The sequence below is a fragment of the Melanostigma gelatinosum genome, assembly GCF_949748355.1.
Source record: "Melanostigma gelatinosum genome assembly, chromosome: 6".
NCBI lineage: Eukaryota > Metazoa > Chordata > Actinopteri > Perciformes > Zoarcidae > Melanostigma > Melanostigma gelatinosum.
This window is the reverse complement of record NC_136639.1, coordinates 3,290,170-3,314,989: the sequence shown is the minus strand read 5'-3', so window position 1 is coordinate 3,314,989 and position 24,820 is coordinate 3,290,170. Positions and strand designations below refer to the sequence as shown.

General features: G+C 42.6%; 1 protein-coding gene across 1 annotated transcript in view; it reads left to right on the top strand.

The window, feature by feature from the left end:
• The window catches only part of rasgef1ba (RasGEF domain family, member 1Ba), an 83,191-nt gene that overhangs the window by 9,267 nt on the left and 49,104 nt on the right, over positions 1–24,820 (top strand). Inside the window, exons 2-3 of the mRNA XM_079270190.1 lie at positions 262–309; positions 9,429–9,482. Coding sequence (XP_079126316.1) covers positions 262–309; positions 9,429–9,482 — 102 coding nt within the window. The remainder of the gene's footprint in view (positions 1–261; positions 310–9,428; positions 9,483–24,820) is intronic.

Here is a 24,820-nt window from a genome sequence, read left to right as displayed (position 1 = left end):
CACAAAACAAGTCTTAAAATAAAGGCAGAAACCAGTCAAATAAGGACGCCGGCTTTATTTTAGTTGATATATTTGTATTGAACTGCTTTTTTTCATTTATTACATGTTTTAACCAACTGTCAACATCGTGTCAATGCTTAGTTCTTGAGTAGTATTTAGCCAAAAGAAGTATTGTAAATATCCGTTGACATTCATTCAATCAGGACCCTGTCCTTGGTGTTCCACCATAACAGTTCTGTCTCCTCTCTGCCCTCCTCTCAGCGCCGGAGCCAACCCCTCCTCGGGCTGAGGCCTTCCTCCAAACAGAGGGTAGGAAAACACTCCCAAACACCTTAAATGACTTCCTGTTGTTGTGTGTCTGTGTCCTCCACGCTGAAGGAAGAGGACGTACACACACAAACACATCACATGATAACTGAGATGGAGCAGACTGGAAGTATGTGTTGCTGCTGGAGATTGTAGATGTATCCGTGTTATGGTGGAGATGCACCGAATCGGTTCAAGTATGTGAAGTCAACGTATCCTCACAGCCCAAATCTGACCAAACAAGGCGGTGTTAGCAAGAGATACCTGATATGTAAGGTAGCTGTCTGTCTACCACTCTGAGGAATGAATCACAACGGTGGGGGGGGGGGGCAAGACCTCATGGGGTCAGCAGGGACAGTGGGCAGCTGCTTGACCGTCTTTGAAGATGGTATAACACACACACACACACACACACACACTTCCCGCTCAGGACCGAACACTGGAGGCCACTGCTTTGATCTCCTGTGTTTGACTGCCTTCCTCCCCCCTTTCTCGCTCTCCTCTCACCCTTTTCTTGTTCAGTGCCATCCCCTTCATCTGTAGGATCATGTAACTGGATTCAGAAGACTTTCATCAGCACAAAAAGAGGATTCTCACACTTTGAGAGCATTTCTAAAAACATCGTTTTAATTAGTCACGTGATCCGTACAGCCTGTCTTCCCCGTGCCGCTCGGCTAATCGCTGTCTGTCTGAGAATGCAGCAAAAACACACCTTTCATCTCGCACTCTCGCCTGATTCCCTCCGTCCGTCGAGTGAGCGCTCAACAAACCCGAGTGACTCTGTAGTTTCACTGTGAGGTCGCTGGGCGGTGAGGGCTTCGGAGGTGTATGTAGCTCACAGTCGCCCTCATCCAGGATCAAAGCGGAGGAAAAGACGATCATTGGAGAAGCGTGAGGTCAGAGCTGGGCTTCTCTGGTCAGGCCCGCTGGAACCACAGGAGTGCTGCTGACACGGGGAGGCAGGAGATGAGTCTTTTGAAGCAGCTTCTCCTGGGCAAAGCAAACAATATGGTTAGATGTTAGATGGTGCAGCCTGACCGCAAACATCAACTTAAGCGTCAACTGCTTAAAGGGATACTTCACCCAACAAAAATGAGCATTTGTATTTCAATTGCTCCCCCTGTGTTACCTTGAATTCTTGAAAAGAAAACTTTGTTTGTATGTCTCTGCATAAGCAACAGCTGTGGTCTTCAAATAAAACACAAACGTCCACCTGGACTCAAGGATGATGTCGTTATAAGTGTGACCTCATGTCCGGCCTTCATTCTGGTGATAATCTCAGGAACCTTGAAGGAATTTCTTCAAAGTTCGCACAGACATCCGCTTGGAATAAAGGACGCGTTGGATTGCGCCGCACTGAGCTGTGTGAGAGTCTGTAAACGGATGCTTTGATGTAGTTTCACGATTGTCAAATGCGGCCGCCATTCGCCTCAACTCATCGAGACATTTCTCTGTCCTTTGATTCTTCGTTCACCGTGGCATGAGAGGAAAAACAAAACTTTTCTTCAAGAACTCAAGGTAACACAGGGTGAGTAATTGATATACTGATGGTCCTTTTATAAGGATAAGTCCTGTGAAATTCTATATTTTTCCCCATTGTCAACAAACCCATGAAATGACGAAAGCCAAATATGAATTGAGCGTCATCGTTGTCCAAAAACGATTAAAGATGCGCTGCTAGTTTCAGGAAATTCTGTAGCCGATTTTAAAATGAATCCAAGTTTATATTTGTGACACGTTTTAAAGAGTTTCAACGTTCTTTACATAAATGACAGTGCTGGCTTTCACATTCCAGTCCCGTGGCTCGGATGTGTATGTAACTAATGGCTATTCGCACAATGAAACGCCTCGAGCTTACACGCCGTTGGGCTCAGTGTTTTCAGGTCGGTGAGATTGGACCGCCGTAACGCTTGTCAAAGACATAATGGAAGCACAGACCAGAGAAGATGGCTTTGTCCTCTCGTGTGTCATGAAATTGACTTTGCATCGCTCGGATGCGGGCGTTCGCAGCGTACGCAGGCTTTGTTACGCTGCAGGCCTCGGGTTTGATTCATAAGCCGCACAGCTGATAATTGAGCTGAAAGGAATAAGAAGTTGAAAAGAGACGAATGTGAGCTCTACAGATGATGCAAAGAAGCTGCAGTACTTCATTAAAAGGCCTCAGGCCGAAGAAGAGTGAAACAATAACATAACGGAAGACAAATCGCATTCAATTCAATCTTTCCATTTATTTATGTCAGTTCGTAACAGAAGTTATCTCGAGACACAGAGCGGGTCTGACCCGTACGTAGAATCGGCCTTTAACAGGTCGACCACACGGGGGTCTGGGTGGGTCGCCATCTGCCGCCACCGGTCGGTCTCAACGTGGAGTTTAAACACAAAGAAACCACCAAAAGGATGAATATGAAGTAAAGACAGAAAATAAAAAATGGCCCAAGAAAAGTAGACAATTGCAACTAAGAGAGAGATCGTCACGTAGATACACTACTGTTCCTGTTCCGCTCTGAAGACTGACGGCTTCACGGCTGTTGGAGAATTCTCCAGGCAGTGACTATGAACCAGCTCGTGAGGACGAACCGCTACAAACCCACAAGGCTAAAGTCGGCAGACACTGAAAACATTTGGTGGGAAAAGAACATTTTTCACACCAATGTCCTGTGTCAATATCACAAGACTCCTCTTCTGGTTCAGGCTGGAGTGTTTTCGTCAGAAAGGGACATGTGTAATATAAATCATTATCAGGACAGCTATTAGCTGTTTGTCTCGACACAAACTTATTTTTCTACAGAAATCAACCCGTTCTCACTCCCAACTCTCCAAATACCGTAGGTTGTTGGTATCGGACTCTTTAGCGTCTTTATCGGACGCACCGGGCTTTCAACTAACACCAGTGTAAACCCATGGTCAGAGCTGCTGACGTAGTTTAAATAGTAAGAAATTCCTTGTAGCGCTGGTCAAACTAACACATGACTTTCACCCAGGAGAACGTTGTTCGTGTCCCGTGTGAAGCCAAGTCAAAGTTCACTTATTTTACGGTAGTTTTGTTACGCAACAAGCGTACTTATTTTACGTAATAAACGTACTTATTTTAACCCGGACTCCTATTTTTTCCTAAACTTAACCAAGTAGGTTTGTTGCGCAAGTGAACCTACAAACTAAGTCAACCTACGATGGAAGTTTAGTTAGAAAATAAACAGTTTGATGCTGAAGGTACTGTGAGAAATGCAAAATGCAGCTCCACAGGGTGACTCCTCTTTTCCCTCAGCGTTGACGAATCTGCTTTCTGCTGAGGCCCGATTCCATTTTGATTTCCTCCCAGACCGACGGTATATGCACGCCATCTCCGCATTAAAGCCCACAGGATTATCTCTCAATTTAAACATTGTGTAGTCAGCGTTGTTTTCCTGTTTCGTAGCGCAAGGTAAACACTTTCTGTTCTGATTACGATTCGTCTGAAAGAGCTGATCCTCAGTCCGTGGTGTTGTTTCAGGCTGAGCCCGCAGAGGGCATTAAGAGCCGCAGAGAGACCAGCAGCACTTTAATAATTAGATTTGAATTAAACGTGCAAAGTTTGAGCAACATACTGTATTTCTGCCGTTGTTTTTAGCTGTTGCATCTGTTTCTGGTCATTCGGTTGTTGTTGTTTTTATGCAAACTCATCCCATTCATCTAGTTTTTCTTTTAAAGAATGACTCAAAGATTTTTGAATTGATGTTGTTTGAAGTCTATTATCGTTAATCATCTTTAGAGACCGTAACGACAGCATTACAAATGGAATTACTGCTGACATGAAATCAGTTCATTTCAATAATAGTGTTGATTTTATGAAGAGAATACCTTTATCTGCTCTTTGTTTTTAACAATCGGTTAGTAAAAAATGATGTTTTTTGTGTTTAAGTTGTGTCTATTGAGTCTTTGTTTTAATTAAACATGCCATTCTTAGCCTTTACAGAAATCACACTAAATGGCCGATGAAATGTACAGTAGTCGACCTGTGACCGATGTCAAAATAACACAACTGTCTATAAATACACGATCACTCAGCAGCCGCGTGGCCTGATTCACTCGTGACCTGGTTCATGCTGAATGACGGACCGAGTCACGTGTTCCACAAGTCTCTTCAAACTGGGGCAGGGGCAGCCGTCCAAAGATTACATCAACTTTGACCGAGTCCTGTCACGACGTCACATGACGTCCTCTCGGGGCTCAACATATTGTACAGGTAGCGCACAAGTATCGGACAGAAGACGACGACAGTCGGTCCTGACGGGTTCAGTTGTAGTTGAAGAAAATCGCGACCCAAGATCGCTTTGGGATGATCTGAAGATTTAAATTCATTCAGCGGCAGCATGAATGGAGCCTCAGAGACATGCGGTATATTTGGGGATTTTAAAATGGAGGTTTTCTCTGCGTGTACTCGTGACCTAATCCGTGCTGGCACAGGCTGCCCGTTTCTCCCCGAGATGGTCGTGGTTATGTAAGCTGAAGTTCCTTTGGATTCTTGTCTAAATCTGTGCTGAACAGCTTTGCTTCCAGACACTCTTACACAACAGATTTGTTTCTATGTATCATAAAGCTGTTGGAGCAGCTGAGGTTTAAACATTTGACTAATATTTGATAGTTTGAATGAGAATGAACAAACCGGATGTCACTCATTTTAAGAAAAAAAAAATCATATTTCATTCAAAACTCAAGGGGCTTTGAAAGGTTAGAAGACCTCTAGGCATCTATTACAACTGGGGATGCACCAACTTCTTCGGTCCCGATACCAACAGCGATACCTCGGCTTTAGATATCGGCCAATATGGAGTACTGATCCGAGACCAGGGTTTAGATTATAAGCTGCATGTCTCACTGTGTGGGATCATTCTCTTGTCTGTAAAGACATTGCTTTACCAACTCTTTAAAACAAAATGTAACAATAAATACAAAGATATAAATGGACCAGGTTGTTATTTATTAAAATAATGGTATTCGACACCAGAGCGCCCCATTGTAACGGTACCCGATCCAGCTATTTGAGTATCGGACCGATATCTGGTACCAGTATCGGTATCGGTGCATCTCTAATTAAAACTGTGCTGAATTATGTTGAATTTTAAAGTGTTTCATGTCTGGCTTATACAACCATTGTGCCAACAGCATTTAGATGATTACACATCAATATGTAGCAACTTCTGCAGAGTCTCATTGCAACAATTGTTGGCAAAAGATCTACTAAATTAATTAAAGTGGCAATAGACAACTTTTCAACCTTTCGCCCACCCAGACCGTTTCCAAGTGGTGTTAGTGTTGATATTGTATATATCAGTGAAGCTGATGCGCTGGTGTCTAAAAACCTGCATTCTCTCTAATGTCCTGCAGGGGGCGCCTCCTCTTGTCCACATCAATTACATTAGTAATTGATGTGGACAACAGGACCAATAGTTTAGGATAAAGAGGAGGGGTCAGGGGGCTCAAAGGCTACGAGTCTGCTTGGTTGTAAACGTGTAAATCCAACTTTACTGGGTCACCTCCAGTTCAGACCGTCCCTTCCATCAAGATAATAACCCGGGCTTCATCGGATGCAGTAGATCAGAGGTCTCCCGGTGGTCATCCTCTATCAGCAGCTCTGTGGCTGTAGGATGTCACAGGTCAGAGGTCACAGGTAGCAGCACCGCTCTGAGGTCCAAGTCCCCGAAGCAATTATCTTATGACTGCAGAGGAAAGTGCTGAGTGGTTCTCTGTGCTATTTTAAAAAACAAAACAAAAAACATGATTTTTTTATTGCTTCCTTCCTCGAGTCAACCTTTCTTTGTCGTTCTCCGTTTTACTGTCTGTCTCTTTAACCCTCAACCTCAGGTGGCTTTTGAACATCTGTCTGCAGTAGGATTTTCACTATCCATTAATCTGAAGCTACTCTTTCATATATATTAATTGATACTAGTTTAGTCTATGAAACGTAAAGAAAAAATGTAAATAAATACCCATCACAACTTCACCGAGCCAAACGTGATATCCTCAAAATCGTTTTTTGTTCCAAATACCAAAAAATATCTAGTTTACAATGATTTAGGACAAAGAAAAGCAGGAAATGCTCTCATTTGAGAGGCTGGAATCAGAGAATATTGGAAGTGTTTTACTATTTCTGCTTGAAAAATTACTTAAACGGTTAATGGATTATCAAAATAGTTGCTATTTGTTTCTATTTTAGGGGCTTTTATTGTACGTAAAGCGCTTTGTGAAAATATTCTTTAGAAAAGTGCTCCACAAATACAACAGTTAATGTAACTCAGCCAGTTCTCCTGTATGTGACGCCTACACTTTAACCAGCTCGACATCTTCTTTCTGCTCAAAATAGAAGGAAATATTTCATAACGATTAAACATTTGCTAATTACTGCGTGCGGCTGAATGTGAACCACATCGTAGGTGGCACAGAAACTCCACACTCGCCTCCATAACGGTGTTAATGGATTTGGTCCTCAAACAGGATTATTTGGTTTTCAGGCTGTTCATGGACTGCCAGTATAGCTGCAGTCTGAATAAAATAACCGTGTGACTTTTTCTTGCAGCGGTCCTCACAAAACAAAAAAAGGCACACTGAACTGATGACCTGCACACTCTGTTCTTTCTTTTCAATTTGTCTCTGCACTACCGCATGAATGATTCATAGAACCCAGCCTGAGCCTGTATTAATAACTAATAAGGATAAGTGATATCAGGGAACAGCATGTGCTCGGGCACGGCAGAGGGTCAGAAAGGTCCCAGATTACACCAGACGGGAACGTAGGAGGCCGTCTGAACAAGAGCCCGACTGGACCGGTCCTGCTGGTTGTTATCCGAGCGGCTTGTGAATTATATCGGTCATCTCGGGCCTTATTCATGCCGGCATGGTCTGCCACAGCTCCGCGTAACGGCTCGTGCAGTGAACTGCGTTCGGCTGTCGTGAAGTACGAGTCGGTCTCTTGATCCTGTTTAGATCATACAAACGGCTCGCAACCTCCAGCATTTAATCGTTTGAAACCCTCTTTTCCCGCTGATGTGGTTTAAGAGGATTTCCTCTCTACGTTATTATGGAATCGGGCAAGTCTTTTCCTGAGAAGAGATAAGCTCCTTTTAGTTTTTTGTACTATCTCAGCATCATATGTTTGACTCTATAACACACAAACAAATACTCACACACACCTGCACTAAACGGAACACACACACACTCGCATGCTACCTCTACCCAAAAGGGGAACGACGCAACGTCCATCGTGGCGACATCAAAGTGGCCTTTCCCATCGATTTCCCATCTCTGTGTCACAGAGAAACAGGTTGGGTAATAGGGCTGCGTTATGCGACAGCATGCAGCTGTAGGCTTTTACCCATAAATCCCTGCCAGTGCTCGACTTGAGGAGATTAAAGTTGAGCGAACGCCCACCCCGACAGCGGCACATGGAGGTGGGCACCGCGGCGTCGGTTTCAGTTGTTCGACAGGGAGGAGATTTGAAACTGTACTTTTTGTTTTATTCTCATCTCTACTCTGGGAGATACTGAGTTTACAGTTTTAAATATTAAAAAAAGGCGTAAATAACAGGACTGAGATAAGTACCTGTTTTTATTTCTCTGCAGCTCGTTCAGCGATTCATTTGTGAAACTCAAGAGTTGTGTGCGCTAATCACAAGAGCGCTGAATCAACAGTCTGTAAAATCACTTCTGTTTGGTCTCCATAATTCCGATTTGTTTATAGTCTCACCTCGTCGCCTCTGAACACTGCGACAAACACGGTTAATGACATGCTCGGCTCACAGAGCTTCGCCTTGCTTCTTTTTAATCCAGTCACCTCTCTGCATGTAGAGAATGTGTGCCAACACCCTGAGACCCGGCTTTGTTCTGCGTCGGGTCGTCGTCTGACTTGCAAAGAGAAGCACTTATTTCTGCTCCGTCGGCTCTTTCCGTATTTAGAAACGCAACTTTGATTAGCGCGCACGTGCCGCACCGGCATCCAGGTCCACATTAAAGTCACGTGGCTACGATTACTCTCGGTAAAGGCAGCTGTCCCCGCCGCAATAAATTAGGATTTTTTTTATGAGCGTCATTATTTTCTCCCCCTGTGGCCGACAGTTTGCTCTCGCCACAATGCCCACAGCTCAGCAGCTTTCTGCTCGGTCGCTGCTTCTTGCCAAAAGATTTATTTGTTCTACCTCGTTGGATCACTTGTGTCCGACAGACTCGGCTGAGACGGGAGCGACCGTTGTTCAGTAGAAGGACCGTAATATACGGCTTTGTACTGTGGAAGAGGTCGGGGCACAACAGAGACGGGTCACACTGTGTTCCCATCGGCACTCGTGGAATTATGTGTTGGCGTTTATTACATGTCTTGGATAAATTGAGTTACAGCCAAAGACCGGGTACACGGACAAACACACAGCGGCAAACTTCCAAACCACAACTCGGTAGTTTTGTTGCCAAAAGAGCTGCGTTGTTCCCGGCCAGTTAGTACACGATATTCATGGACATAATGCGCAAAATATTCAAATAGTGCGAATGTGTTTTTGTAGCATGATTACTGAAATGATCAAAAGAGCCCCGGTGATGTTTCAGCTTGCTGGATTGAGTTTTGTCTCAAGAATGTGGTCATGTTGTACAGATTACATTCACATCTGGATCACAGAAGGATCCAGATGCTTTGACGTGCAAAAAAATGAATGTTTTTGGGGTGGACACCTGTCAGTCAAGGCCTTGGACAACATTTGTGACAGGCGTCCAAGACTTTGCCTCCACCCAGCCTCAAGGCAGATTTTGTTTGTGTAATTTAAAAGAACTTAGACTTGCTGTGTTTTCCCTCTTCACCACAAAGCCTCATCACTTCTGTGGCCTATTGGGGGATTTCCCAGGATGTACAGTGAGCAGAAACCTCAGCAAGTCCCTTTAATAACCCTAATGTCTTGTATATCAGAATACTAAATCAAGCATGCTCGGTCTACTTGGAGAATCAATAACTCTGTGATTTCCCGGCCTCATTGGATAAGATGAGCAGGATATACTCGACGTATGAGAGGCTGAAAGTGTTGCTGATCAATACCAATGATTCATGATTTCCTACCATGTGTTGGTGCGTTCGTGAAAGTAACGGAAGCTTTTCTTTCCTCTCTTCAGCCAACACTCTTTGGGACATTAACCAATGAGAGAGCGCTGTTTGACAACAGACTGGTGAGTCACCTCAATATGAACTTTTATTCTGTTTTTTACTGAATGATGATGGAAACGCAAACAAGGACGTTTGGGTCTTCAGGGGCGTTTCGGGTGAAGTTGGGAATTAATTGAAAAACGGAAAGTAATGAGAATTTTAACTAACCCCACATTCCTGAGGATAAAAAATTCCCAGAAGCAGCAACCGATGTCTGTGTTACCGTGTGTGTGTGTTTTCAGAGCTGAGTTTTCCCTCCAAATATGGTGGAATCTAAGTTCATACCAATACATTTCTTTTTAAATAATGTCCACCGTTCAATCATTTCCTTGCACGACAGATGGGGGAAATCTCGTCTCTTTGTCGACGATGTCCCGTTTTTGGTGGAACACAAAGACTTCCTCGGTCTCTGTGTTGTTGTGTGACGCGAATGGCGATGACAGACTCCACAGAAAGCCAATTAACCGGCAACAAAGGAAATTATTAAGCTGCCTGGTTGTTTGCTTGGCTAGATCTACCGGAGGAGGGGAGTCTGTGGTGAGTCTGTGCCAACTGGCACTTGTCTTGTTTAATTACTTAGCCCCGCGGCACCCAATGAATCCGACAGATTTATGGATTCGTCCATTTCCCATTCATTGGAAAGCATTAAAAGCGTCCCTTTATGTCTCCAAAGCTCCGCCAGATCTTTGAGCAGGATGCTCTGTCTATAGGCCTCTGTCTTTTCTCAGTCTGGTCTCAGAAATGGACTGCAGCAGGTGGGTGGGCGGTCCAGTGTTTGATTCACAGGTACAATATATGTTTGTGAGCCTGGTCATGAAAACCCTTTTGAGAGTGTGAAGAACCAAACCTGGTCCAAAGCCAAACCGGATTACTGATGTTTGGTGTTTGTTGGAATGTGTCCACGGTTTCTTTTCAGCTGTCCTGAAGAGAAGTCTGGCACACTAAGACTTCATTAAGGTTCAGATTGTTGGTTGTGAACCCAAATCCCTCTGAAAGATACCGAAGTTCCACTACGGATTGTTTTTCAATCGATTAATTGTACGATTATTTTGTCAATCAGTTGATTAATCTTTATAGCTAACATAATGATTATTGTAAAGATACATTTTTTTATTTAAAACAATTGATTTACCCAAAATAAATATCAAAAGGTTCGATGTTGCATGGTGTGACGTTATGTTGCCATAACAGCGGCGGTGCAGAAATGACTTTTATCATTGGCCGATGAAGAAACCTTTAGAAAATCAATGTTAAGTGACGACCACCAACAGAAACACACCCGTTGATGCACCGTATGCATCATTCTTTGGTTGGGACTAAAAGTAAAAAAAACTTGCTGCCAGCTTGACAAAGCTCTCTGGGATGCTTTTTCACAAATCACAAAATATTTAGTTTGAGAACTATTTTCCATTTAAAATTTCCAGACTAGTCCCACAAAATACCTTGGAGAAAAAAAATCCCAAATATTGATTTTAATGGCTACAATAATCATCTCTGAATCCCAAATTTGTAATTTGTACACTATCGATTGCTATTTTGACCTGCATGTCAGTCATTTCATTTGGTGCCTAATCATTTGAAGGCTTTTTTTGTGTAGTAAAAGCAAATCCAGTTAAAAAAAGAGGCTAAACTAATCCTGATCCTCATCACCCCACTCTGCATATGAGCACCCATTGGGGGGTCACAAATCAGACTTTATAGGGTTCATGGGCTGAAGCTATTGAGAGCCACCATGTGAGATAATAGCAGCCGTTCTTTGTCGCTGGTTTAAGTCTTCTGTGAGGTTTTCTCCTCTGGATGTTTTTGTTTGTTTCCTGGGCCTCAAGTGTGAAGGCGGAACAACAGGTGGAACGGGTACAGGCGCTGGCCGAGGATTATGCTGACATCGTGCATACCGAACAATGGAGCTCTCAGTGGGACGCGCAGGCAGAGGAGGCAGCCGCCATGATATCACCACAGCCGGCTTAACTTCCATGCATCGGGGGGCTTTGTGGGATTAATCTAATAATAAAGCCAGAATTGCGACTAAATCAAATAGATTTTTTTTCACCCGTATGGACGTTGTACTCATCATTGTACAGCGGATAAATCCACCAATGCCGCTGCATTGGACTCTATCGATGAACTAAGAGGTTTAATTGGGATGAACACTATGTAAAGAAGAACAGGAATAAAAAGCCTTCATTTCACAAGATGTCCTCTGAGGTTCTCGATAACCGCTAAGTCTTTGCCGCAACTGTAATTAATTTCACGACTGCTGTAATTTACTGCAGTCATTTGTCGACAGTCGCGTTGCTTGTTGGTTTTAATTAAAGACGAATAAACAGATGGATAAAACGGCACCGAATGGCTTTTAATCGGGAGTCTTTGGCCGTTAATAAGGATGGGTTTCCCATGACAACGAAAGCAGGAGGCCGACCGAGGAAGCAAATACTGTGAATTTTAATGAAGCTGAGGTTTCGGTATCACATTGAGTGTCTCCCATTAAGCCTGATGGTGGCTGTGTTTACAGTCATCTGCTATTAAATTGGATAATTCATCTTTAAATAATGTGACTTCTCATGCGTACTTTAGTTCTGAAAATGCCCATAATAGCTTGTTTTGTTTTACTTAATAAAATCCAAAGATGTTTTGGTTTGCAATGATATAAAACAACAACCATCAAATCCTCACAGGAAAGAAGCATGTTGGTATTTTGGGAAATACAATTATTAGCTTTCTTTATCGGAGTAAGACGAGAATATCTATACCACTCTTGTGTCTGCGCATTGAGTATGAAGCAAGAAGCGGGAGGCAATTAGCCTAGCTTAGCATAAAGACTAGAAGTGAGTGGAAACTGCTAGCCTGGCGCTGTCCAAAGTTCAAAACAGATCTAGCAACGCTTCTGAACGTCACTAATTAACACAATTTATCTTAATCCGTACACAAATGTAGATTTGTGGTTTTAGGCAGAGTTCCGTCCGGGAACTATCTACGTATCGTCAACGCGAGGTTTGCAAATTGGAAGCACTGGTAGATTTTTATTTTTTTACCTTTTGAAAAAGACTGGCTAGCTGTTAACCCCTCCCTCTTCCAGTCTTTATGCTAAGCTAATGGCCTGCGGGCTCTAGCTCCCTACTAAACATACAGACATTAAAGTGGTGTTGGTCCTTTCATCTCACCCTCAAAAATAAAAAATAAAGCAATTATGTTTGTTTCCCAAAACGGGAATAGGAATTACTATTTATCGTGATTTCTCTTACTGAAATTCAGCCATTTAGCTGATCCTCATACTTGCAGCTGTTTACATCGGCCGGGTAGGATTCAGCATTTTGTGACGAATTCCTGTTGATAGACTCGACAAAGTCTGATTCAGGGAAGTTGGAAATTTGTGATCTTTCAATTACAGCATGTTCTGTCCGACTGTGAGGCCAAAACATGTTGTCGCTCATTTGAGCGTTTTGTTCTTTTCACCCTTTTACGAATGTCCCAGACCCGGAGCATCCGTTGCATAACGACCATGAGAGGCACGGTAAGTACGTGGCACGCGAACGATGTGTGTTTAACTCTTAAAATCCAGGCCGCTTGCATAAGCCTGGTGTGAGGGGCACTGGTTATGTAAACGTGTTTCTCAAAAGAAGGCAGACGCCAAAGTATGTTCCTTCAGAGGCCTGATCTTCCTCCAAGAACAGCAACCCACTGCTGGGGACGTGGGCCAGCACCAGAGTGCTGCATTTTTCCTCCTCGTGTGTGTGTGTGTGTGTGTGTGTGTGTTTTGTAACATAGTTGGAAGCAGAAACGAGCCAAGAGTGCTAACGGAGTGTATTGAAGTCCTGTAACTTTCAGCTACAGGGATGCAGGAAGTCATGTTTACGACACGCAAACACCCTCTGTGTTTACATGCACCCAACTAAGCTAACAATTGGTTTAATTTATGATTTTGAGTAATTCCAAATGTCATGGCCTCGGCGAGATTATTGTTATTGAACCAAAGGTTCAGTGTGTAGCATTTCGGTCGATCTATTAGCAGAAATGGACCATCATTTTCATGACTGTTTTCATTAGTGTACAATCACCTGAAACTTAGAATCGTTGAGCAGCACAGACAACGACAGCTATCTATTAAATACTTGAGAGCAAGAATGTTTTTTTGACACCCCGCTGACATTTTCGGTCCAGTTGGAGATGTAATCCTGTTGGAGCCCACATGTGATGAGTGCCATTCGGAGGACAGATTATTCCAAAGCCCCATACAGTACCACGAGTTCTCACATGGGTGGTCTCAGTGGGAATTGAACTCCCGACCCAGGCTGTGTCAGGGACAGGGCTCCACATGGCCCCGTTGAATTTATTACATTAATGGCAGATGATCAGAAATACAGCGTGATGTCATCGGGTTTGCCCCAAAGTGTACTGTGCGGACACGTCATCATCCACTCTCCTCAATTAATAGTCAATTAACATTACAGTATTTTTAGTGTTCTGTATTGCAAAAGTTCATTCAGAAGGATGACTTAATTTTTTCCCTCTTCATCCATTACTCCTCCATGACTCTGTCGTTTCAAACGTTCACTGCGTCCCTCTTTAAGATGATGAGGACAAGTACATTTCTCTTCACGACATCATCCAATAAACCTTTAAAACCACCACCTCCCTCTTTGACACACGTTAATTCTCAATTATCCCAATTCGATGCTGCATTAGTGGCTCTGACAACACCTAATACAGTAATATCACATAATATGACAGTAATATCCTGCCAGACAGTATCAGACAAATACAGGTCAAATGTTGGAGTAGAAAGTTCAACTGAAAATGCGTTTGCCTGCCTGTTGCTGAAATACAGAATGTGCTTACATCACAATGCTGGATTCAAAAATATGTTTCCTCTTGGTCTTCAAGTCCGAGCGCAGGACTTTCTGAAACCTTTTGACTTTGTGTCCCGTTTCTGTTTTCTGACAATCTGCCATCACTGAAAGTTGAGACCAAAACACAGATCGGTTGCACAACGTGTGTGTGTGTGTGTGTGTGTGTGTGTGTGTGTGTGTGTGTGTGTGTGTGTGTGTGTGTGTGTGTGTGTGTGTGTGTGTGTGTGTGTGTGTGTGTGTGTGTGTGTGTGTGTGTGTGTGTGTGAGTGTGATCTCTGTTAACCTTCCGTTGGCCAGCAGTGGGAGGATCTGTTAGACGTGTTTATAGCGGTTAGCTACTTGCTGGTCTTGTGATTATTAGTCATGGGCCAAACGTTGGCCTCAAGCTTTGCTTCTACGTGTTTATTTTCTACGTGTGTTTGTGCTGCGCTCATTTAATACCTGGTGTCCAATGCTATGCTCTATAATCCTCCACATGGCTGGGCTTTGAACTGAGGGGAGGACGTGTCTGTCCTAACTCTCTCTCACACACACACACACACACACACACACACACACACACACACACACACACACACACACACACACACACACTCTCTCTCTCTGCTTTAAGTGCTGACTGTTCCCTCTATAAAGGGAACGATGACACGCTGAGGTGGAAATAGCGCCGGCTCTTCCGGTGAAAGCCTGTTTCTTCCAGCTGAATGTGTCGAGGTCTCATTTAAAAGCGGGCTTCATTCACACTGATGATGACAGTTGTTAGCTGTCAGTTAATGAGGAAATATACAAATTTGTGCCAAAATGTGTCATAAACGGCAAACATAAAAATTATTTCTTTCCAATCCACCAAGAAAGACAAAAGACACCAAATTTTGAAATGCATTGGCGCTGTTTGTACCCAAAACAGAATATTCCCCCACATGTGCGTGTTTTCACATCTGTATTAGAAGAGGGCAGGACAATTTCAAGATGGATGTTAAATTGTACTCCCACAAACATTTGCCACCGAGCTGCGGTCCAGTCGAGTGATCTTTCTCTGTATTTGGTTGGTTGGCATCAAAAAACCTGTTCGGTGATCTAGCCAGAGTATGGATCCCTCTAATTACACAAGAACACATCCTCTAACTATGGTTGTTGGCTCTAAAGTCTGCAATATGATTCGAGACGAGTAGATTTTAAGAAACACAACAAGGTCACTTATATTCACCTCATTGAAATCTTCACTTGTAGTATTTAGGACATCCTCATAATGTTACCAACATGTTTCAGCTTGTGGCCGTCATCAGACAACACTTTATTCAGAACATTTGAATCGGCTGAAGGAATAATGTTTTTTTAAATAGTATGCGGTGCAGAGCAGACAGGACATGAGGGTAAAGAGATGGGGATGACATGCAGCAAAGCTCTTCCCAACCCAGAATGACAAAGTCAGCAACATGAAGACAGACAAACTAAAGCGACGTCCGACGACAGAGTACCCAGAACATCAGGGAGAAATCAAAGTGGTGTTGACGTGATTCAAATTGAAACGTGTTCTTGTTTATCACAATGAAACGGGTCAGAAGTATTTAGGTAGAAAGCTTTAGAATACAAATAGTTCCAATGACATCTAAGAGTACGTCTTTAGCAATTCGTGTCAGGATTACAAGAGGGCGCTGGGATTATTTTCTCCCCTTTAAGGGGTCCCCGGCCCCCCATAAAGTGTGAGAACCCCTGCTGTAGACTAAACACACTGAGGTTTTCTCCATCATTCATGCCCTGGAAAAAGAAAAAACAACACTTCCCCAACAAGCTGTTGGGCGATGTAACTAAATGCTAAGATATATTGTTGAGTTGCCTCTTGGTGCAGTTTATGTGTCTCTGGCTTTTATTGTGAAAGGGAATGAATGCGATTTCAATGCGTCCATCTCCTCCACACTTGCACTCGGAGCCATCCACCACTACCATTTACCAAGGCCAGTTGACACGCCTCCCACTCCCCACCAATAGTAATCCACCTCCTCTTGACTCTCTGTGTGACAGACGGTCCAAACGACTGCGACGGCTAATATTCTGACTTTCAGCCGCTCTCCAAATCCAGTAATCCAGGAGGAAATGAAATTGGCTGAGTGCCTTTCCGACCTGTTTGGGGAGGGAGCGCCACGCAGGACTGCAGTAAGCTGATTAGCCCCAATAAGAAGGGTTATCTTATTAAAGCGTGACTGGAGAGCCTAGAACCACGCGCTATGAATATGAAGAGTTCATTTGTGAATGTTTGCTCAAAAAAAAAACAAGGCTTATGTAACGTGATTTCAGCTCACGCCAAATTCAAGAAACATCTGATTGGATTTTATTGTTGCAACACAGTCGACATATGAACAGCTCCCTTTTATCAGTTATTGATGCGGGACAGTTGGCCAAATAGACATTCTTTGACTCATTTGTACATTATTACAGAGGAGCAGCAGCACATTTTGCAAGAAATACAAATGTCGATGCATTTTTTTGTAGAATTCACTTTTTAGTATAGATTGCAAAGTCCGCCTGAAACAGACCGCCTTCCATCTGAGATGTCATGTTTTTGCAGAAATTTTGATTTTTATCCACATAAAATTAATCCGAACGAAAAAATAATAATTAGGTCAAACTTTCTCCAGTGTTTTGCCCTGTCTGTCCAGATTTGAGTGGTCTTGCTCACGTACCTGATTTTCGGAGACGTGGTTGTTCAAATCAATGTATTTGATGCTTCAGTAGGGTGATGAACCCCACAGTCACTAGGCAACATAAGGCCGGATTCACTGCTCATGAACTTACTTGCATCTCACAAGTAGGGTTATTAAATAAATAGGACCTGCACAGCTTATGCTCAGAGGAAACACATGCTGTCATACGAACTCCGAGTTAGTCAAGAGCCATGCTACTGGTATCAGCATCACAAGTAACAAACAAAACAATACCAAGTGCAGCTAATTGGATTAATTAGGAACCAATATAAAAATCCCCATTAATGTGACATTTTAAAGTCTATCGATTTATCTTCAAACTAACAAACGGTCCACATTTATGCTCACATCGATATCATACTTGTGTACTTTGATAAGCGTTTGAAAATGATGCCAGCACGAGACGCCTCTAATTACGAGCAGTCACGGTAGAGTGGCAGCAACAGTGAGGGTAATGAGTTTAGGCAGTGATCCGTAAGCCCTCATATTAGTCATCACGGGAGGAAACGCCAAGCTCCACCTCCCGCTTTCTCTCACTGGAATAAAAAAAAACAATCGAAGCAACGCCATTAACTGTGTTTGTTCTATCTGAATCCTGACTGTATGAGATATTACTGTGTGCAAAAGAAGAACATTATTTGTCAACAGTTCTCTGGCTTTACATGTGCTGCAATAACAAACACACAGTGGACTTGCGAGGTCAGAGGACACGTTATCAAAGACTATTGCAGGGTTCTGCTGCCACCGTATCAAAACCACAGTTGAAGTTTTTGCTGCACTATACCCGTGTCAAATTGTTTCAAGATTTTCCTGTTATGCATTTCACTTGATCTGACTTGATTCATATCACAAAATGTGTTTTTATTATTACACATGTGACGGATCCCGTTTAAACAACAAACGTCCCTTTAAAGTGAAGCTAATGCTAAAACTCCTCTGGTTGTATAAAGTCTATAGAAAATGACTCTACTTCTCTCTTGATTTATTCCCTCAGTAAACATTGTAAACATGAGTTTATGGTCTCAATCTCTAGTTTCAGGTCTTCTTCAATACAACATGATGTTCATTTAGCAAATGCCGAATTAGTGGCTTCAAAACCGAAGTGCACAAACCAATGGGTGACGTCACAGTGACTAAGTCTACGTCGTATGAACAGTCTATGCTTTACAGTCACATTAACACACTATTTATTTTTCATAGTAAAACATGATTATGTTTATTTGCTGCTATAACAATGAAAATATGACAAAAAATATCATTACAACGTAAAAATATCTCGTTTTAACGTAATATGTTTTTGTAACGGGCAGGAAATGAAAGATTCAAAGGAAAGAAACGGGAAGAGTCAGAAGATGGTGCCTATAGATCAATAAAACAAGATATATTCACTAAAACAGCTCCTCTTATCATGTCCCAACACAAAGCCTCACAAAACATCCGTGTTTTAAATGTACGCATTAAAGACGCTGCAGGCTGCACTCTGCATACATCGGCCATGAACACAAATGGTATTTCAGATGAAACACTCAGCAGTTCGTCTTTGTTTGCCATTGTACTGTGAGGAGGCACACATCTTAATGTTGGGTTTTCTCTCAATATTAAAGGTTGCTTCATGTTTTATTCATGATGAATCCTGGCCTGTGGCAAGCAAAGGCTTTTTATTCCGTTAAGTGAGATTACATTTGTTAAGTCATTTGTTAAATTGTACAACAGGATAAGGCTGTTTTCAATCCGCTCGCACGGTCTGGCACAACACGGCTCGTCTGTCACTGGAGGGAAAGACGGGAACCAACCAACTGTTTAGTCCCACGAATGTCATAAGATAATTCAATATTCCTGATGTTTTAACAGATTCAAGTTCCAGTCATTTCCATGGAACCCACGGTTATATCTCTGACGTGAAGCCACCGAACCACTGCAGGAAGTGGATCTCCTACCTTCTACAAACTGTATGTGCATATATCATCACCAGACCACAATGACCTCACAGCTGCTACATTGCTTCTCCCAGAGGTGTGAACAGTTTCCTTGTTTCTTTTGGCAGCGCTGTGAAAAAATGCCAACGGAGCAGCTTTCATTGCTGTAGAAAGGTCAGGTGAGCGGTTGTTTGCAGAGGCGTAATGAGAGCGATCGTTTCTGGTCTCGGATCCAAAAGAAAGGTTTACGTGTTGTAAAGCTGCCAGATAATTAACGATGGAGTCATTAGCAGGTTAATTGTTTGTGCTCGCTCATGATGTCACTGCAGGCTGACTGGTCCTCTGTCGCTGGGCTTTTGATTGACAGGGCATTTTACAGAGGTGTGTGTGTGTGTGTGTGTGTGTGTGCACTATGTCAGACTCCACCAGTACCAATGAACACAGCTGCACAGACGAGTAATTATGACTGAATGTAAATACATTGACTGTCTGCTGACAATAAATAGAATCGGTACATAAAAATCTCGATCATTTTAATTCAGCAAATAGTGACTCTCAGCTGCAACACATCTAAATAACTGACATGTGTGTACGAGTTATTTATGAAGCCCCGCCCCAAAGACGTGTGTCGACTCTTAATAGTTTGTTGTTGAAAGGTCGAGGATCTTTGTTGTTTATATGTTGTGCCATGTTTTTAAATGTGATAATATTCATGGCATGGACATACGAAGAAAAGAAGGGTTTCAGTGTTTCCTCCAGAATTGTATTGATTCTTTTTTATGTATTTGTAATGGACCACTGGCGGAAACACTGTGGCTTTTAACACTGACAGCTAAACGTGTGATGGAACAGCCACAGCGAGCTGCATGAAGGTAAACAACTCTTTGTGTCTGACACCATCACAAATGTAGAAATAACCGCAGCACCTCCTCCTCATCGAGGATGGAGATTTGGTTTGCAAACTATGCAACCTCTCCCCCCCCCCCCCCCCCCCTGTTGCCGGTACAGTTAGAATCTGCTCCTCTCTTACTGCCGGAACGCTGCTGCTCTCATTTATTTATTTAGACCCCTTCATGGTGATCCAGATGTGTTTTTCGGCATCCGACGCCATCAATAATCATGTGACCTCCTGCTGAACTCTGCTAATGTTTGAATATTGCAGAGCACGAGAGAGAAATATTTATTTTGCGGCTTTGGAGGGAATCTGATGAGCGACACAACATTCCGGTGGTTCGACACCGGGATATTTCTTCTCACTGCGATTTACTCCGAGGAGCGTAATGTTTTGGCTGAGAGTTAGAAGAGATGAAGGCACAGCGATGAGGCGAAGTCAAACCTGTCAAAGCAGCGTGAAAATACATTAAAGACCAACTTATGAACCTTCTGCATGATTCCCGTATGAGTTTTATGATCAACCAAATCATTCATCAAAGATATTTTAAAATAAGGAAAAAAAACACGAACAGCAGATGCAAACGTTTTTAACAAGGCTCAAGACGTGAAAGTAAATTGAAAACATAAAATGACTGAGCTCCCGAGGTATAAAAAGTCTGCCCTCTATTTCAGAGAATAAGTTTATTGCAGATGAAATGTGTTTTTAGCCTTGAAATACCACTTATTCGGAATAATTGATCTTTTTTTTTGGTAGTTATCTTGTAGAAAAGTTATTTTCCTGCAGCACTCCTGTATTTACAGTGATAAAATGTAATGCATTGTGGGATTGTTAGAAGAATATAGTGTAAAATCTGGTGGATATAATCACATAAATGGAGAAATATGACTATATACTACTGTATATAGTAACACAGGATGATTTGTCCTGTAGGTTTTAACAGGCAATGTTTTCAAAAGAATAATATGGGGGAAATCATTCCGGGTACGTAGAGGGTACGTCCTTGTGAGATGTGCAGGGGCTCAGTATTAGTGTTTAAAACAAAGAACACTTACTCCATTGTAAACAAATTAAATCATGAAAATGAGTTTGTTTGACACATTCTGCTTGAACGAATCTCTTGGAAGGGATTGACATCCTCGCCATCACTGTTTCAGACACGATGTTACAGAATGCCTCTGCCGTCTCACCACACGGAGCATATTTGGCAGCAGCTGAAGCTTACGTGCCAGCGCTGCTTACATACCAGTGATAGTTGTACTCTGGCCTCAGGATTACATGAGCGTCCCTTTATGCAACGCGGCCTCAGTGAAAGTGGAGTCTGGTTGTGTACTGAATGCTGAGAAGTGTAGAATAACTGCTTCTTAACAAGACAGCTGGTCGTTTCATGTATTAAACAGACCTGGATTAATCATCTTTGTCTTAATTAGTAATTAGTTTTTTACTAGCCTTGATTTATTTGGGAATCTTCACCTGGTAAACACACTGTAATAACAGCTTGAGATTTAGATTTGAACTCGGGGCCCCTCTACAAGATGGGGCCTCAAGATGATGTAATAATGCAGGTTTCGCCTTGAATTGTTTCAGATTTTGACAGAAACGAATACGAACAATACCACCAGGGGTTTCACTGCAGCAACCCATCTTTTCACACGGCCACCACTTCGAATACATACTTGTCCACTGGAGCGGTTAGCGATGAGCTGCCTTGCACATAGGCTGCAGCGCAGGAGAGGAGACTGTTTATGATTCACGCTCTCCCTCCCCGGTCCTGAGCCGGTCGGGGATTTAAAGGGGTGACCTTCCAGCCTTCAGTCGTGACTGACGGCCTCTAAGCCCCGTGCTGACACCACTATTGTCCGACTGTGCTTTGATCCCGCCGGACCAAGAATACATTCATGAATAAAGCTAAACCTGCCTTCCAACACCAGAAGCTCTGAGGCATTTCTGCCTTTTTATTAATAGTCTGGAGCAGGTACAGTAAGTTTCCGTACTTTTTACTCTCGGTCTACTTTCTTCGTATCTTGTACCGCGGAGACATTGAGCTTGTACATTTTTTATATCACTTCCATGTTTTCTGACTGTTTAGCCCTTTAACATGGTTTACAGATGCAAACGACCACTCCCATCCGCTGAAGAAGGCGGTGGGACACCACTTAAAGCTCCAAAGATTAGAATATTTGATCACAGAGACGGTTGATTTAGTTTTTACACGACACTGAATGTATTCATTTTATGTCCTCAGTCCCTAAAGAACAAACTGCCCCAAAGCTTTCTCGAGGGATGATCTAGAAATCAGGAGTCTACTTATTTGAACCCAAAGTCTTTTCCTCAACCTAAGCAAATCGTTTTGTTGTGTAAGTAAACCTTAAAATGAAGTAACTCTATGGAGGAAGTTTATGTTGAAAAGACACCATGCATGACACATGTAGAAACTAGAGCGTCATCATTTGAAGCGTAGGGCCACTAACCGAGTGTCGGTATTTGACGAACCGTAAGTGAGAATGTGTTTGTTGGGCGCCATCTGAGCTTGACTGCCATTCTTGTTACCCGGCTAAGAAACGTATCAAAAGGGGTAAAATATACAGAATAATAATGTTTACTCGCGACTCTTTTGTGGGTCAACCAAACGGTACATCATTTGTTTGGATGCCTTTTATAAATCAAACAATCTTCAAAGCCAGAAAGTTAATTTTTTAGACGGTAAACTCACCTCACCGGATGATTGGAGGAAACATGGTGACCCTGACATACCATAGTTTGACTTAATTGGCTGTGCTTTATATCATATCAGCTACTGTTGTTATTTCACTCCAAACAGTCAGACATGTCCTCCCTCTTATTCTCTCATATATTTCCAACAGTAGAAATCATTGCACCACAGTAAAAAAACGCTTTCATAAACTGGCTTTATGTTGCATCAGTGTTTTATTCAATGGGCAATAAAAACAAGTAGCTCGTTTAATTTTAAGTAATGATCACGACTTTAAAACGGTACTCAGCCACAGACGGTTGCGTGATGGTATCTGCTTGTTCTGCAACATCCATCCTCAAATGAAATGTTTCCTGCTGCACTCACAGTACAATTACTGAAGCTGCAGCAGGCCAATAGAAGATTTAGTACCTTGCTCAAGGGCAACTTAACAGCAGTGCTGAGGGAGGAAACAGCATTTCGTAATAGTTCTCTCCCCATTTAGATTTGTACCCCGGCAGGTCCTTCCAGTCACCAGTCTGCCTGCTCTGACTTCAGGCTACCTCTGCCCCCTTCCTGCAACCCCCCCCATCATCCCGTTTTCTTTTTTTTCCGCCAGTGGGAGTACGAGTATACGTTTTGAACACAAACTCACAGCTACATATTCGTGCCTTGCTGTGCGAGCTGAAGATTGTTCGGCGTGCCCGGCCTTTGGTGCCCCGAGGCGACGGTAGCCGTTTGATCTGCAAAGGCCACGTTGTGAACCTCCTGCTGTCGGCTTTAAGCACAATCATTTCCACGATGCTGCTTTTGAAGAGCTGACCACAGCTGCTGCCCTGAGGATGAGCCTGCACCGTGTGTGGTGTTTATCATACGTAAGATTCAGTCTGGTTCAGGGAAGAGGAGGGAAACAATCATCCTGCTATGTGCTTTCTAGATGGTCTTTTAGCGAAATTTGCATTCTTAATCTCCAAATATCTATAATAGCCTCTTTAACCCTTTGAAACCCCAATCAGTTTCACAGCGTCCTCTACGCTTTTATTCACCTCGGCTGTTGGTCTGAGCTGAGTCATTCATGCTTCCTCGGTTGTGTAGAGGAGCGCCTCATTTATTGTTTTGACAGGATCTGGTTGGTGCCAATAGTTTATTTTTAGCAAAATTCCAAATGAGACATGCAAAGTGATTTTAAAGAAATATTACGATTTTAAGCCTCATTTTGGTGAATATCTGACGATAATGTCTGTTTTTACAGCTTCTGTCTGAGACATATAGTGTAATTCTGGCGTTTTTTTTAAGGAAATGTGCTTTTCAAACATTATATGTAACTTCGTTCTCTCCACATGCTGATTGATTCGGATCAGAACTACTCCATTGTAGAGATAAATATGTTATCTGCTATTGTGCAGACATAATATCAGTGAAGAACCGGACCAATAAAAAAAGATACCCGTCCGTGGTGCAGAGAGAAATGAAAGAAACTGACGCTGTGAAAAGCAACCCTGGTTTGATGGAATCTGACCTTCTTTTAGATTTAAAAAATGCAAACCTGGTTTTGAGAGGAAGAGGCAGAGCAGCATCAGTCTTCAAGGTCTTTTTAGACTGTATTTTTTTGCAGCATTTGAAATGATACGTGCCAGGAGCTCCTCTGCTGTATATTTATCTGAATATAGAAATACATGCAGTCCCTGTAACCCCATTCTGTCTGCCTGTGGAGTAGTTGTCTGATTTCAAACCTTTAGAACATTTTCACATAAAACTATAAACATGAAATGAGGAGAAATCAACGTTGGTAGTGTGTACAAGTATGTGAGCATCAAATATTTTACAGTTTGAATACACCTTGCACTGGTATTTTCATGCTGAGTTGACACCAATCGCAAATGTTGCTAAAATAATTGGGCTTGCAGTCACATATGTGTGTTCAAACAACCCCTTTTCTTTTTTGACTGAGCTGTTATATTTCATTATATTATCACTTTAAAATGCAGATGACAGCTGTGGCTGAAAACGTCATGTTTTTTCGGGTCGTCCGTCTCTGGACCGTTTTCGTGAACGCGATATCTCAGGAACGCCTCGGGGGAATTTCTGTAAATATCCGACAGACTTCCACCTGACCTCGAGGATGAACTGATCGTGTGTTGTACAAAGGCTACCTTGACAAAAAAATGTTTTGGGCCATAGCTCAAGAATTCATATGCTAATTCTGACAATTTCATCCAAATCTCTCACAGGATGAAGTGATGACATTTTGTACAACCGTGATTCTAGTTTTTTTTAGACAATGGAACTGATTTCAAAACTCCAGTTTCTCT